At 42.4% G+C, this 14,242-nt stretch overlaps 1 protein-coding gene across 8 annotated transcripts in view; it reads right to left on the bottom strand.

The window, feature by feature from the left end:
• The window catches only part of Mdfic (MyoD family inhibitor domain containing), a 79,621-nt gene extending 68,255 nt beyond the window's left edge, over positions 1-11,366 (bottom strand). For 7 of the 8 annotated variants that reach the window (XM_087657984.1, XM_087657986.1, XM_087657985.1 and 4 more), the window contains exons 1-2: positions 11,087-11,366; positions 10,684-10,861 (exon numbers count right to left, since the gene is read on the bottom strand). In XM_087657984.1, coding sequence (XP_087514110.1) covers positions 10,684-10,777 — 94 coding nt within the window. In that variant the 5' untranslated portion in view covers positions 10,778-10,861; positions 11,087-11,366. 8 annotated transcript variants of the gene reach the window in all.
• Positions 11,367-14,242: the final 2,876 nt, after the last annotated feature.

The following is a 14,242-nucleotide window of genomic DNA, read 5'->3' as shown; positions in this document are numbered from 1 at the left end:
ACAAACAAACAGGTAATCACAGATAAACTATGAGTGTTTATGGATTGAACTGAATGCTTAAGCCAATTCAGTTATTTCATCTTTATCTGTATTTTGAAAACGGGTGAAACATTCCATCAAGATTTGAAATGCGTTCCTTCGAAAGGAATTCAGAAGTCTAAGGTCTGGTTGGATTCGAAATGGAAAAAAAAAAAGATGAAACAAAACAAAAGGTAAACAAAGAACTTTAAGTGACCCAGCTTATGTATTGAAGTGACCAAAGGAAAATATGCATATGCAAAATGGAAAAAATGTGATTGTATATGAACATTAAACAAAGAAATAGAATGCATTGGTGGTTTAAAATGTGTCTCAGTACGTCCAAAAGGGAAAGAAGGATACTACTCTGTCTATGTTTAACAAGGGAGGAGGAGTAGAAAGAGAAATTTGGTAATGGAAAGAGAACGTATTACCTCTAACATTTTAATCTCTAGTACCTTTAGGCTCCTAATCTGGTGAACGTTCTTTTAAGTCTTCGGACCTGAGGCATGGAATTCTCACTCAAGCTTAGCAATGTTTTCTCAACTGGGAACACTCACATTATAGCCAAACATTCAGAGGTTCATGGAATGTAGCAGTCTTGTCTTAGAAGTCTCCAGAATTACTCATGACACCAACCCAGACTACAACTTCCAATACCTACCATCCCCCAAGAACTGACAAAAGGCACAGACACTGATCCTTCAGGAGAAAGGAACTGGCTAAAGCAGAAATACAGCCGCAAATCACTTTTATCCAAAGACCTCCTCCATGCCTAGTGAACTTCCTCTCCTGCTTCATTATGATTGATTTGCTTTAGTTTGCTGTTCACAAAGTTGACAAGCAAACAAGTGTATATACATTTTACCCTTGCCTTATGTGACCACTGTATTTTTTAAAATGTTCCATGTTCTCTCTCCCCTATGATAACTACCTCAATTCATTCTCTGGATTTGCAGTCTAGTTGTCCTTATAGACACAGTGGTCTTACTTAACCTTACCTAAAAGACAGAATATTGGGAAAACATTCTGTGTAACTAGATGCTGAAATCCAGGTACGGTGTCCACAGTAGCTCCCTTATTTATCACTCTATGAAGACCATGTAGGATGAACTAAAACTCTGCCATCTTCCCCTGTGTCAACACAATGATACGCTAATCTTTAATCTTGTCAAGCTCACCTTTCTTTTCTTTATTCCTCCTTTTAAAATTATTAGTGCATGGTGATTATACTACACAGTGCGATTAGTTGTGACGTTTTGTTCATGCGTATAATGTACTTTAGAATCCCTCTTTTCGTGGTCTCAGTTTTAAACACTTTTCTGTTAGCTCTGAGAGATTTGATCAGGACCAAATTCCTTTTCTGGCTCTCTAGCCAAGCACTGAACCCTTATTTGGCACTTTTACAAGAATGAAGGGCTCTGGAGCTCAACAATGAGCCAAAGGGGTTCTTTAATCTGTAACAGCGTTTCAAAGCTCAAGATTCTGACTTTGAAGTAAATAAGTAAGAGAAGACAGAGCAGGCCATTACAAGTGGTGGGAAGGACACAAATAAAAAGGTGGTGTATGAATTAAAACTATATTGATATTGATTTCTTACACTACCAAATGATTGATAGAGATTCGATTTAAAGTCAAGAGGTAGAGCCTCTGCTTGTTATCAGAAACACCTAAACCCCAAGCCTCTCGAATAATTCCCTAACTCACCTTTGGGACACTCTCAGCCCTACCTCTGGGATGCCACATTTGATGATGGAAGTCAATGGGTCAGTAGGCTTTTATGTAAGTCTGCAATCTCCATCATCTCTTTACCTTTCACCCATTCAGCAGCTACAGGCTGACATTGTACAGGTCCCTTATCTTAGATATTCTGATAGGCCTACCATCCTTAGCAACGGAAAGGCAGTGACTTCCCAAATCCCTCGTCTTCAACTCTTCCTGCCTATTTCCCCACTGAAGTTTGAATCTGGGGCAATGGTAAGAACAGAATCACCAGCAACTTTTATTTTCCAGTTTTCCTTGTGTCTTAAACATTAATCGGTTACCATTCCTGCCTACCTGCTTACAAATCTCCATGCGCTGCCAGGTCGCCTTCTGTCTCTTTACTTTCCAAGGAGAAGTACTTTCCTCAGAAAACCTCAGCACAGTGCTCCGTAGATCAAGAATTACACAGAAACTGTACTTTCTGTTCCCAGATTAGACTATTTGTTTCCATATGTTTTGTGTGAAAATTATGTTAAACACTTGTTTGCTAAACAAACAAATGAAAAGACCTGCTTTCCCCATTGCACTTTGGCCAAGACTGGAGAATTATCTAACATCATACCTAATGCTGTCAGCTCCTATACTGGTTTCTCCTGCCTGATCATTTATTTTGCTTATTACTAAGAAGTGATATGAAACCTTTCAGGAAAAAATAACTAAGGATTCTGATTGTAACTTGGGTAAAACAAGACAGAAGGTTTATATGTGTAAAGGCTCTAACGGTCAGAAGCCGCTCCATCGTGAAAGGAAAGAGGAAAACTATGGTTTGGGTAGAAAAGGCAGAGGTAACTCCTGATCACTCTGCCACCTGCCTTCAGAGTTTGAAACCTGCTCTACCACAAGTTAACCTCATTTTGACTGTGAGCTCTACACAAATTCAAACCAAACTAAACGGGTAAAGAAATGAAGCCTAAAATCCGTGTCAGACATTCTTCAACTGGTGTCATCAGCAACACAAGCCCAACAAAACCAAGCTCTCATCATCATCCTGAGAGTCTCTCTCAGTCGCTACACAATCTGAGAAGCTCCAGAATTAGACCCCAACCACCCGAGTGACAACAGGCTTCACCTAATCTGTCACATATTCTTGTTGTAATCTCCAGTGCTATGTAAACGAAGATGGCAATTCCCTTTAGCAGACCTCACACTCTGCCTCACCAATTTGCATATGGCTAAATGCCTTATGGGTAGAGCTATGCACATAAGCATTCTTAATCTTCAAGCGACCATGTATATAGCAGGTACACCGAACACTTGGGAACAGGGTTTCCCCTTTCAAATGTCAATACTAAAATGTAGTGCTAGCATGAAACTCATTTCCAGCTTCATTCCGGAGACTACAAAAAGACTGAGCCAAAAGGCACATGTATGTGAATCATCTTCATACGAATCATGTGGGCGTGAATCTGAAAACAGAAGTAGGCTGCAAGTAGAAACCACAAGCAAAATTAACATTTTCGGGTTAAAATAGTTAAGTTCCTGCTTACCGGAGTTTTGAGTGGTCAGAATTAGAATTATAAACTAGAACTCCTACTTCAGTAGTTTAAGAGTAAAGAGGTTTACTCCTCCTGGCTATGTATGCTAAGGTGAAAAAAAGAGGTGGACTTTGAAATCCTTTCTGGAAAAGCTACTGTTACTCACACGAGGTACAGAGCAGGAAGGGAGAGGGAGGAAAGAAGGAAAAAAGGAGGGAGACAGATCTAAAATACTGGTTCATATATACAACCTCTCCCTGAAATAGAAGGGCTACAATCTCTTCAGTCTGCCTCCAGGGAATCACCAACATTAAAGTAATCCCAAAGTCTAGAATGAGGCAATGTACACAGCTATCTTTTAACAAAAGCAGAACACAAACACCTAGAGATAGAAACAGAAATCACTGGCTTTAGCCTCGGCTTCACCCGAGAGAATATCTACATTATCTCATGCCATTAGATGGAATTTTTCCCCAGTTGTTTGTTGTTCTAAACAATTTTCCACTTTCAAATGGCATAACTGTAGACTATGTCAATTTATGTTTCCTTATTTTCCCCCACCCTTTTATTACTATAAAAATATAATACTGGTAAAATGCACTGTTATTTGGCTGTCTTTCCATGAAATCATCTCAACCAGATCCAGGAAATAAGGTTGAAAGAAACAGGAAAAGTCCTAACACGCCCCAAAATTCCACAGCTTCCCTCACAGCTCTGTAAAGGTCACTGGATCATATATATCAAGTCCTTGAAGGCTGACCAACCAAACAAAGCAGCCCTCTGCTGGAGTCTTCAACTGCCTGTGCCAGTGTTTGCTAGCTGAGAAGCTTTCCTTCACTATCTTCCTTCTCCTCCTCCTCCTCCTGCCCCCCTCTACCAACCTGAAGTGATGACCAATGAGTGAAAGAGTGACAAAGGCACTCACACCACATCTGTGCAATATTTGTCCTTTGTCCCTCTTTCTCCATTGCTTCTGAGAGCCTGCCAATTCCCAATCCTATGCCAATACCGCAATCCATTCTCTCTGCTTCTATTCCCAAGCTCCCACATGATCCCTTCTGAGAAAGGCAGTCAGCCATGCTGATCCCTGTCCAGCAGAATTCATGCCACTCATTCTTAGCTAAGCCCTCAGCCTCTCTGAGTAGCATCAGTTTGCATCAGTTTGATTCCCCCTTGAATATGTTCCTCTTTCACCATTTCCCACAAATCTCAAATGTCTTGACTCATCCTAACCTCCTTTGCTCTTTACAAATACCAGCATCTACTTTAGGGGGAAGATCTGAGCCTTCAATAGTCCCTTTTTATCTAATTTTCTCCAGATTATAGTTTAATCCTTTTCTCCCACACCATTTCAAGGGGAAAACTATCCCAACTCTCTAAACCCTTTCTAGAAATTGACTCTTTGTGTACAAGGGCTTGGCCCCACACAGACACCCAAACTGACCCATGTTATATTTTGATGCCCCTGTCCTGAGCTTTCTTCCCAATACAGTGAGAATTCTCAACAAACTATTCTGGGAGAAGCTTTCTATGCACATCCTTTGATCTTTACAAATGACAATTCTTGCCTCCTGGAACCATTAAATATCACTGAATATTCAATACTTCTGGAGAACTATTATATATTCCTCTTCTATATTATTTTATTACTTCTACTCAAGGTACAGCCTTTCCCTCAAGATTTCATCCCCTCCCTGGCTCTACCTCCCTGACAGTGACAGTCACCTCCACCAGTTACAAAGCCTAGTTACAAAGTCTTGGCTATTTATTGTTGACTATGACTAATGTGAAGCTTCCTGAACACAACATTTTCAAAACAAGACTTCAAGGCTCCTACATGTTACCATGCTAGTGGCAGGGTAAATCTATAGGTGGCCTTAAATTACTACCTTGAAATAGCTTCCATATTATATATTTTATGTAATAATGCCCATTTAATTAATCAGCATGTGTGAAAATACACTTGATCTCAAAAGAATCAAAGATTAGTAAATATTAAGGGGCCCTCAAAGAAAAGCAAAGGTTATCCTATCTGGACTGCTGTTCTTAAATTTATTCCCTCAGTGTCCCCTACAATGATGCTGTCCTGGATCTTCTACCCTTTTCCACACTACTGCAGGAACCCTCTAAGACAATTTCCAATTCTGCTCCTTGTCCTACTCCAAAATCATCCTTTGACCTGTCTTCAGGCTTCTCTTTCTAAACACAAATTATGTCTTCTACTTTCCCCTTCTAAAGAACCTTCAAAGGCTCACTAATGCCAACAATAAAAGAATGTACATGTTCCTCAACAGAACAGAGCCTTCTGACCCAGACTTTACCCAGTCTTTATTGTTTCCACTGTCATTTTCTGCTCTTTCATGAAGCCCACTCAATTATCTGTCTGGAGTACCCAACCTTCTGTAATCTAACCTCCTGAGTGAGTCATGTTTTCTACGGTCTCAGCAAGGAGTCCTAACACCATGCTTCCTAGTCTATGTCACATTAAATCTTCCTGAAGACTTTGCCAAATCCCCAACTAGACAAGATTGGTGTCTTCTGATTTCTGTCATTGAACTTTCTTTGTGCCTTTATTATGGTACATAATTGTGTGTGTGTGTGTGTGTGTGTGTGTCTGTCTGTCTGTCTGTCTGTCTGTATACATATACATGTATGTAAATGTATTTAACATGCTAGTCTGTCCAGGTCATACCAGACTAAACCACAAAACAGATTTTTCTTACCATTCAATTCAGGCAACTTAAACCCTCCAAATACTCAAATCAATGCATAGGACAGATGAGTTTTAACTTACTCCTTCCTGCTTTCCTTCCTGCTTTCCTTCCCTTGCCTTCTGTCCCTTTGTAACTAAAATCTTCCAGTTTGCATTCCTTGACTCATTTAACTCTTAGCAAAGGAAGAAACAATACAGTCCTGACAAGCCTTGCCCTAATGGAGCTAATCTTATAGCATGAACATTATAGGACTTTGGCTTTCAATGTGCCTAAAAATGTCCCCACATCCCCTTTAAATCCTAACGACTCCATCTATTTTCCCAACTCTGTCATTCCTCAGGCATAAATATGTGAGAATTGTTTTAAGACACCTTCTACTGAATTCACTTTTATTCTTTGTTACTTGTCTGTGGCTGCCAGAGTTGTAATAGTTGTCTGGGATTTATCATTGAAAATATGAAAGTTTCAATAAAATGTATTTGCAACAATTTTGAGATTTATTTAAGGAACTAAATATAATTTATTAATATTTCTAGGGAAAACTATAATCCAGTCTCCAAGAGTCCAACATACAAATGACCAGGACTCATGTGAGAGGAGAGAGCTGTCCCTGTGTCATGCTACAGAGTAGTTATCTTCAAGAAGCTTATAAAGGGATGCAGGACAAGAATCTCTACTGAGGTGGCAAAGGCAACGTTCAAACCCTCTTCACTGTGGTATGCCTTCATTTTCCTCTTCTATCTCTTGTATGCTGTTTAAGACATACTTCATTTTAGACTATATAATTTCGAAGCTCAGAAGTACTCTGAGATTGAACCGAAATATAAAACCAAAATTTGGGGGGGGACATCAGTAGAGAGTTTTCATGGACTAATGACATTTAAATTTAGACTTGCTTTTATAGCTTTTTGAAGATACTCTATTGCACTCTCACTCCCTTCTACCCCTCCCAGCACAAAAAGAAAGGAGTATTCTCTACTTAAACATCAATAAAATGGGTATTTTTGTGGATAAAGGCTCTAAATTAATACACCTCAAACAGAATCAAGGAGCAGCAGGAACTTGTACAGATGCAAATTCTCTGATTTTCTACCTAGAGAATCTTATTATGCACCTGAGTAAAGATAAATTCCTGTTGGTGCCCAAGAAATACAGGCAGAAGGTTTTTCTGTCTAAGTGGTACTGACTTTGGGCCAGACCAGTTATTTTGGGACTGTGCTACAGTGTGCCCTGGAGGATGCTGAGCAGTTACCCCTGCCTCTGCTCACCAAATGATGCCAACATACCCTGCCATCTTGGGACCACCTAACATGCCTCCAGATGTAGTAAAAAATCTTCCTGGGCCCAAAATCATCCCTAGTTGAGAACCAATTACAGAAGCTGTCCAAAGACAGTAAATTTTGGGAAACGCCATCTTTAAAAGAGATAAAAACAGCATGATAGGAGTAGAGAAATTCAGATACGTAAAGCTTGCATTATATAAATTGAAACAAACAGGCTTCCCCAAAAGGAAATCTGATTAGCTCTATAAACTCCTGACAACTCAGCTAAGCTTCTAAGTCGGAGCTCCTCTTAAGCAGTTTCAACTTGAAGAGCCTCTCCCTCGCTTCTATTTTAGATTATTTTTAATTAACTTCACTGGCATTTTGCATCCTGCTATGAAAAGTCCGCCTAATAGTCTCAGAGGACTCTCCCCAGAGACAAGAGTACATTAAATCACACATTATCACATTAAAGTATACACCAGCACTGAGCCCAACAGTCTACATCTTGGCAAGTGCACCGGGGTGGGGGCTGGGGCTGGGGCGGAAACAGGCTCCAGTGCTTTATGCTATCCAAAGCCTATTAACTTCAGTGCATCTCCCCATGTGACAAGGTTGTACTGACTCACTCCTGCAGCCACATTGATCACTATGGCGTACATCTTACAATTTGTGCTGCACCTGCTTTCTTGTTTGTGGGGCAATCGCCGTATTGAGCAAACCCCTTAAATTCATTGGGGGGTCCTTCCCCTCCTATAAAAAATAACCAAATGGAATAAATTATTTCTAAAGATTCTGCTACGTATAAATCACAAACTGACGAGCGTAGCAGTTAATTCAAAGGCCTTTTCAGTGACAGTACTGCGTGATAGCAGAAAGAGCATTCAAATGCTTCATCCAAAAGCAAAGGAAATGGCAAGGAGAGGAGTCATATCTACAAACCCATTTTCTTACCACGAGAACAATCGTGGCCCAGATGGCCATTCACCTAACAAGGCATTGCCACAGGAATTTTGCATGAGAACGGAACTCAATATTTCAAAAGTTGGTTATAAACAGGAAAATCATTTTAAACCGCATTTGCTTTCTGTTTGCAAAAACAGAAACAACAAATCAGAGCCCCAGAGGTCATATCCAACCTCCAGGTGTGGTTGGTTCTCTGCCACAGAGGAAAAAAAAAAAAACCACTCAATTACTTACTATAAAATGATGAAACACAGACCCATGTAGATTTCCCGAAGCCCTTTGGACACCCGAAGATATAGATCGACACAACAGAACTTATCTAGAACTTAGTAGTGTTATCTCCTGGCCCGCTTCCTCTCCTGAACCCTGAATCCCACCAATACCCTGCCTGCCAATGTCAGCACCATACTCTGTGACACCTGTCAGAACACACCAGAAAGAGTCCTACTATCTATAATGCTTTCAAAGCAATAGAAAAGATCACAGAAGCACAGCAGAAAGGTACACGTTTCCAGGCTGTCCTCTCAGTAAAGAAAACCTTTCCACCTCAGTGCTGAACAACCCAGTGGGCTACTCTGTGACATTGACATTGCCCCACACACCTTAACGGTTGTAGAACTGATTCCAAGATTTGATTAGGGGGTTCAAACAAGATTTTTTTAAAAAAAGAAAATACCTAAAGTTGCTTCCAATTTTTAAGAATTGTACCTTGGGTTAACATAGTGAATGGTCCACGGTAACATACTGTGGTATTACACATATGTATAATGGTATTACACATGTGACCACCGTGAACATATAATAAGTATATTTAACTCTGCAGAAGACATGTCTCATATTCTCTTTTTCCTTTCACAAAACATCTTCTGCAAATACCCCTAAAGAATTATATTTTCTTTACTATATTTAGTGTGCAGAATTTTAAAACTAAACTTTGATTCACTGAACACTAATGTCCTACGATGCTCAGACACTAGTTTTGTTTTTCAGAAAGGACAAGGAATAACCAGTGGCAGGGTAAGAAGGTAGGACTATTTGAGGAAGACATTGATTTTTTTTTTCCATAGAGATACACATAGTGTATACAGTTAGCATTTAACCTCAGGCCCTTTTGGATGTCCTGCTTCTTGTACTCAGATCACGTGACACCAAGTGGCTTTGTACTGCACAGGTATACTAGGTGTCATGGCAAGTTCTCCCTGGAGAATTGCACCATCCATAGCGTTAACATTGAATTTTGTGCATATTGACTACCTCACAATCAAATCGTTTTACCTGGAGTGTTTGCTGTTGGTTTTTGGCGTAAGCATTGTTTAGCAGCAGTGATTAATGGCTCACGTGGGAGTGTAGAGCGCCTATCAACGAGTGGCCATGGCTGTGGCAGGCATGGCTAATGAGAGGGAAATGACAGTGTTGACAATACAGTGTGTGTAAGACGGGCTGCTTCTGAGAAAACATGGGTTTACCGGTCTAGTTCTGTGCCTTTCTACAGCTAATCACTTGAATTCTCTCTGTTTAGGAAAAAGAAATGAGTCACTCTCCTAAAACAAAATGATAAACATAACATTTCAATTTAAGCCTGGATGTTTTCTGCCTTTATCTACTCTGGCTAGAACAGCAACTTCTTTTCCTTTTTTTTTTTTTTTTCTGCATTAAAAAAAGAAAGAAACTTCTGGCAATATATATTGGGGTACTGGGAGACAAGATTTTGGACATGCTTAAAATCGAGAGTTCTGGAGACCTGGAAAGTTATCCGGTGTATATCAGTCAGAACCCCATTTGAAATGTCCTTACTGGAAAGGGTAAGAGAAATGGAACAGTCTGGTTCTGCCACCAAAGAGCACCTGAAGTCTATTACCTTTAAAGAATTTTAAAATGTGGTTATGGAAGCTTCCCAGAACCAAAAGAATAAAAATAAAAATAAATTTAAAAAATGTTGTTTTCCTTTTGGAAGAACTCAAAAGAGTTAATTCATTCTTGGCGCATGTTTATTCCAAAACAAAAGTTATTGAAAACACATGCGGGAGCCATTCCAAAAGAAACTGGTCTCAGAAACCTGGATGCTTAACCTGGGAGTCAGAGTACCCCAAAAGAACCAGAAAGATGAGGAGAGCCCATGCTTGCTTAGAGAGCAGACAGCCCTGAATGAGAAAAGAACACAAGAACTTAAGAGAACTAGACAAGTGGAGACCTCACACTCCTCCCGAGTGTCAAGCCAAGAAGTGCTTAGGCAGAAGGTAGAAGTCATTCTGTTTCTTGCAAGGAAGAGGGAGCGGAGGGACCAGGGACCCCGCCCTCCTATCCGGTTGTTGATCAGGGGCAGGGATCCTAGGGCAGACTTGTTCAAGTAACATGAAATGTGCGAAAGTTCACAACTACGAAGTTGGAGCCGGTCTTCGCAGCCCCCTACCCCCAACACCGCCCCATCCGTAAGTGTGCAAGCACGTCCCAGAAACTCGCTACTAGCGAGCACTCGTTACTCACCGTGGGCTGGGGAGCCCAGCCGGCCACCGCCCGCCTCGGCTGGGCACTGCTGCCCCACGGGCCCTGGAGGGAGGGCTTCACCCGCGCCGGACATGGGCCACGCTCGGAGCCCGCGCCGTCCCCGCGGGGTGCACCGACCCCGGCTACTTAGGTGCTGGGTGCAGGAAACTGCCTGCCTCTGGCGGGAAAAGCAAATGGGACAGCGAGATCAACTGTTTTTAGAGTCCAGCACGCCGCCGCGCCGGGCCATTCCCTCCCCCTCTGCGTCCCTCCTCCAACTCCACCCCAGGGAAGTTAGGATTTGAAAGCAGCCGTGGGGGGAACGCTGCGAGCGGGACGCGCGCGCTGGGAGGGGACGCGCGGGGACCCTGGCGGCAGAGCGACCTACCGGACCTCCACCTACCTCTGCATCACCCCAACCCTGCAGGCAGCTCCGAGTCCTTCCTCCCACCGCCGGCCGTCAGCGAGGCTCGGGCCGCGGGCCCATCACGTCCGGTCAGTCTGACCAGGTCCAGCGGTCTCCCAGAGTGGCGGCGACGGTGGCAGCCGCCCGCTCTGACTCCGTGCACTCTGTCCCTTCCCTCCGGGCAGTCCCTCTCCGGGAAGGACTTTAGGATCCACTTGTGCGTCTCTTTCACCCTCGGGCTGCCACTCCTACACTCTTCAAACACTTCTCTCTCTGTGGCGCCCTTTCATCATATCCGGATTGGGGTGGCCTCGAACTCTTGGCAGACAGCCCCGAGGCTGGGGGCGGCGCGACCTAGGTTTGGCCCTGTGCTCCCTTGAGGAGGGAACTGTCTGGGTCAGGAGGCCAGCCAGAGAGGACAGGCCAGGAGCAGGCTTCTCCACCCTGGCCCACCAAGGTTTGGGAAAACAGGGAGGGAGCTCAGAAATTCCCAGCCTTTCTGGGAACCCCCCACCCCCAAAACCACTTTCAATCCTGCCCTTCAAAGGACTATTAAATCTTGAGGAATACCCCCAGGGAAAGCAGGGATGACTGTGTGTGTGTGTGTGTGTGTGTGTGTGTGTGTGTGTGTGTGTGTGTGTGTTTACACGAGTGTTCACACACACTCTCTGACTTTCCTGGTTCTATAAAAACAAGTATTTTAAAACCTTGTTCCTGGGTCCCAAGTACTTGTTTACTCTCTTCATCTTTGCTTTTTTTTTTTTTTTTTTTTTTTTTTTTTTTTTTACTGTTTTACTTTAGTCAAACAGGATTCCTGATCTGGTTAAACCAGTTGCTGTTAGGCAGAGCCATTGAAAACACCCAGGTGTGCAACGTTAACATTAACATACTTGAGAACATCTGTCCCATTAAGGGGCAGAATGCCTCTCTGACCCTATGACAACTGTGAGAAGTTAAATTGTGGTCAGAAGTAAAAAGCTCATTGGCTGTGGCTTTATAAATGAACTGTTCTGATTGTAGCACAGACTCTAAAGGACCAAGACCAAGTGAAACTGGTTGTAAAGCACTTTTCTCTATCTGGCTAATGTTTGCTCTTTGTGTGAGTGAAACGCAGAATTCAGCCGAGTTGCACACCATCTGTGGACGGACTGTCTAGTACATGAGGAGTCAGCCATCTTATCAAAACTGAAGAAACTTGGTGGATTCCCCTTCTCACTAACCCTGTCATTACTAATACATCAGGAATGTTATATCTTCAAAAAGTGACCAGTCAAGGTCTTTGCAACTGACTGAAAAACTCTATTTCTTACCTCTAAAGAAGCAGTGTGTTCAAACTTGATTTCAACTACTCTGAGAAGTCAATCTTCAAAGGTTCTGAAGACAGATATTTGGATTCCATAGAAGATGACATTTTACTCAACGGGCTATAGCTAATAGATATGCCCCCCCCATTTTAAAATTAAATTTGTAGATTCATAGATGGCATTGTAAAGGTGTCTTAACTCTCTTAAGAAAGTGTCAAGAGTCTGGACTATATGGAACCTACTTTTTGGAGCCAAGTCAGTTGTGAGGAAGGCTTGTCAGCATTAAAAACACTCGGGAAACTTGTGCTCTACCAAGCACAGCTTTACTTACAAGGGTTGGTGAGAAAGTTCTGGAAAGTTCTTCTTTCCCCCTTATTGTTTATCTCCTTGTTCAGATTGTTCATTCTGTTACAAGCAAGTGAAGATGTGGGGAACTTACACCTTGCTTCTAAAAGCCATTGCCATTTTTTTTTCAATCTTTCGTTGAGCAAGCACATGTGCTATGGTGACCGAGTGGAGGTCAGAGAATGGCCTCTGACTGCCAGTCCTTACCTTTCACCTGTTTGAACAGGGCCCATATTGTTACTAGCTGCATACACAGTGTAGCAGACTCATGAATTTCCAGCTATTTACATGTTAGTAACACCCATCTTCCAGCAGGAATGCCAGAAAGAGAGGCTACACTTCTAGCTCTCCCAGCTCAGCTCCTCAGGCTTCCACAGACACCATTCTCCCACAGAGCCCTCTCCCTCAACAAATATTTATTCACTGAACTGCATGCCATATTTCATTCTTCCACACGGCATATAATACCTACCTTTTCTAATAAGACAAGCATAAGAGAGCTTGATCCTCTTTCACTAGGGTATGTATGTTGGAGAGGTAGGCCAGGTTCTCAAATGTGTAGAGTTCTGCAGGAGTAAGGGATAGAGAGTGAGGGCCAGGGACTGGGGATAAACCTTCTCTGAGGATCTTGTTACAGCTCTTTTGAGCAGAGAGACCTTCTCTAATTACCTTCAAAGAAACAGCGCTTTACTTTGTGTGAATGCCTCTATTGGGATGAACAGGGGTATGTATGGACCTTGGAGAGTGGCAAGGAGTTTTCACTGTAAATGAAAATCTTCAGAGTTTTAAAGTTCTGTAATACCTCATTTACATAGAGAGGCATTCCAGGAATCCCAGGTACTGGCTGGGTGGGTTGTTATTGGGAAAGAAGCAAGAGGAAAAGAGGAAGTTGAACTTGTAGGTCTGCCAAGGACTACTGGACCTTCCCCCAGGTAGAGGGTATAGGATTCAGGCTTCCCAGACAAGGTCAGAGAAGAGGAAGTGCTGGTAAAGCGAGTCCTCTATTCGGGACTGAGCTCAGAGAAGTTATCTGGTCATAGACTTCGGCCTCAATCAGCAGGGTTTCACAATATTCCACCGCTCCTTGAATTAAAGATAAGCATCTTACTCTAGTTGGGGAAGAAATAAAATTCAAGTAAAAAAGATTAGGTAAAAACCAACCAAAGACTGCGTTGTAGAGACAGCAAGTTGGTCAAAAGCTGCATCTTGAGTGTACGTCAATCAAGCACTCTGTGCTCAGGTTGCCTCTTAAAGGGAAGAATAGTAAGTTTCTCCATGAGGACTCAGTAAGGTTATATCCTATAGCAGTTGGAAAAGTGCCAAGTGTGTGAGAAGTGCTCCAAATTATGGACCATGGCTCTCATGAAAGAGTAGGGTTATGAGTAGCAGAGAGTAAGGTGAGGGAGAGGATGGAGAGAGGGTGGCTGATGGTTAAAGAAGTGCATCTAGATAGAAGGAATAACTTTAAAAGCTGTGGAAAACGCTACGGCAAATATGGTCGACA

This window comes from Rattus norvegicus, chromosome 4 (genome assembly GCF_021556685.1).
Source record: "Rattus norvegicus strain SHRSP/BbbUtx chromosome 4, alternate assembly SHRSP_T2T, whole genome shotgun sequence".
Taxonomy (NCBI): domain Eukaryota; kingdom Metazoa; phylum Chordata; class Mammalia; order Rodentia; family Muridae; genus Rattus; species Rattus norvegicus.
Note: the sequence above shows the minus strand (reverse complement) of the source record. Positions and strands in the feature narration are given on the sequence as shown.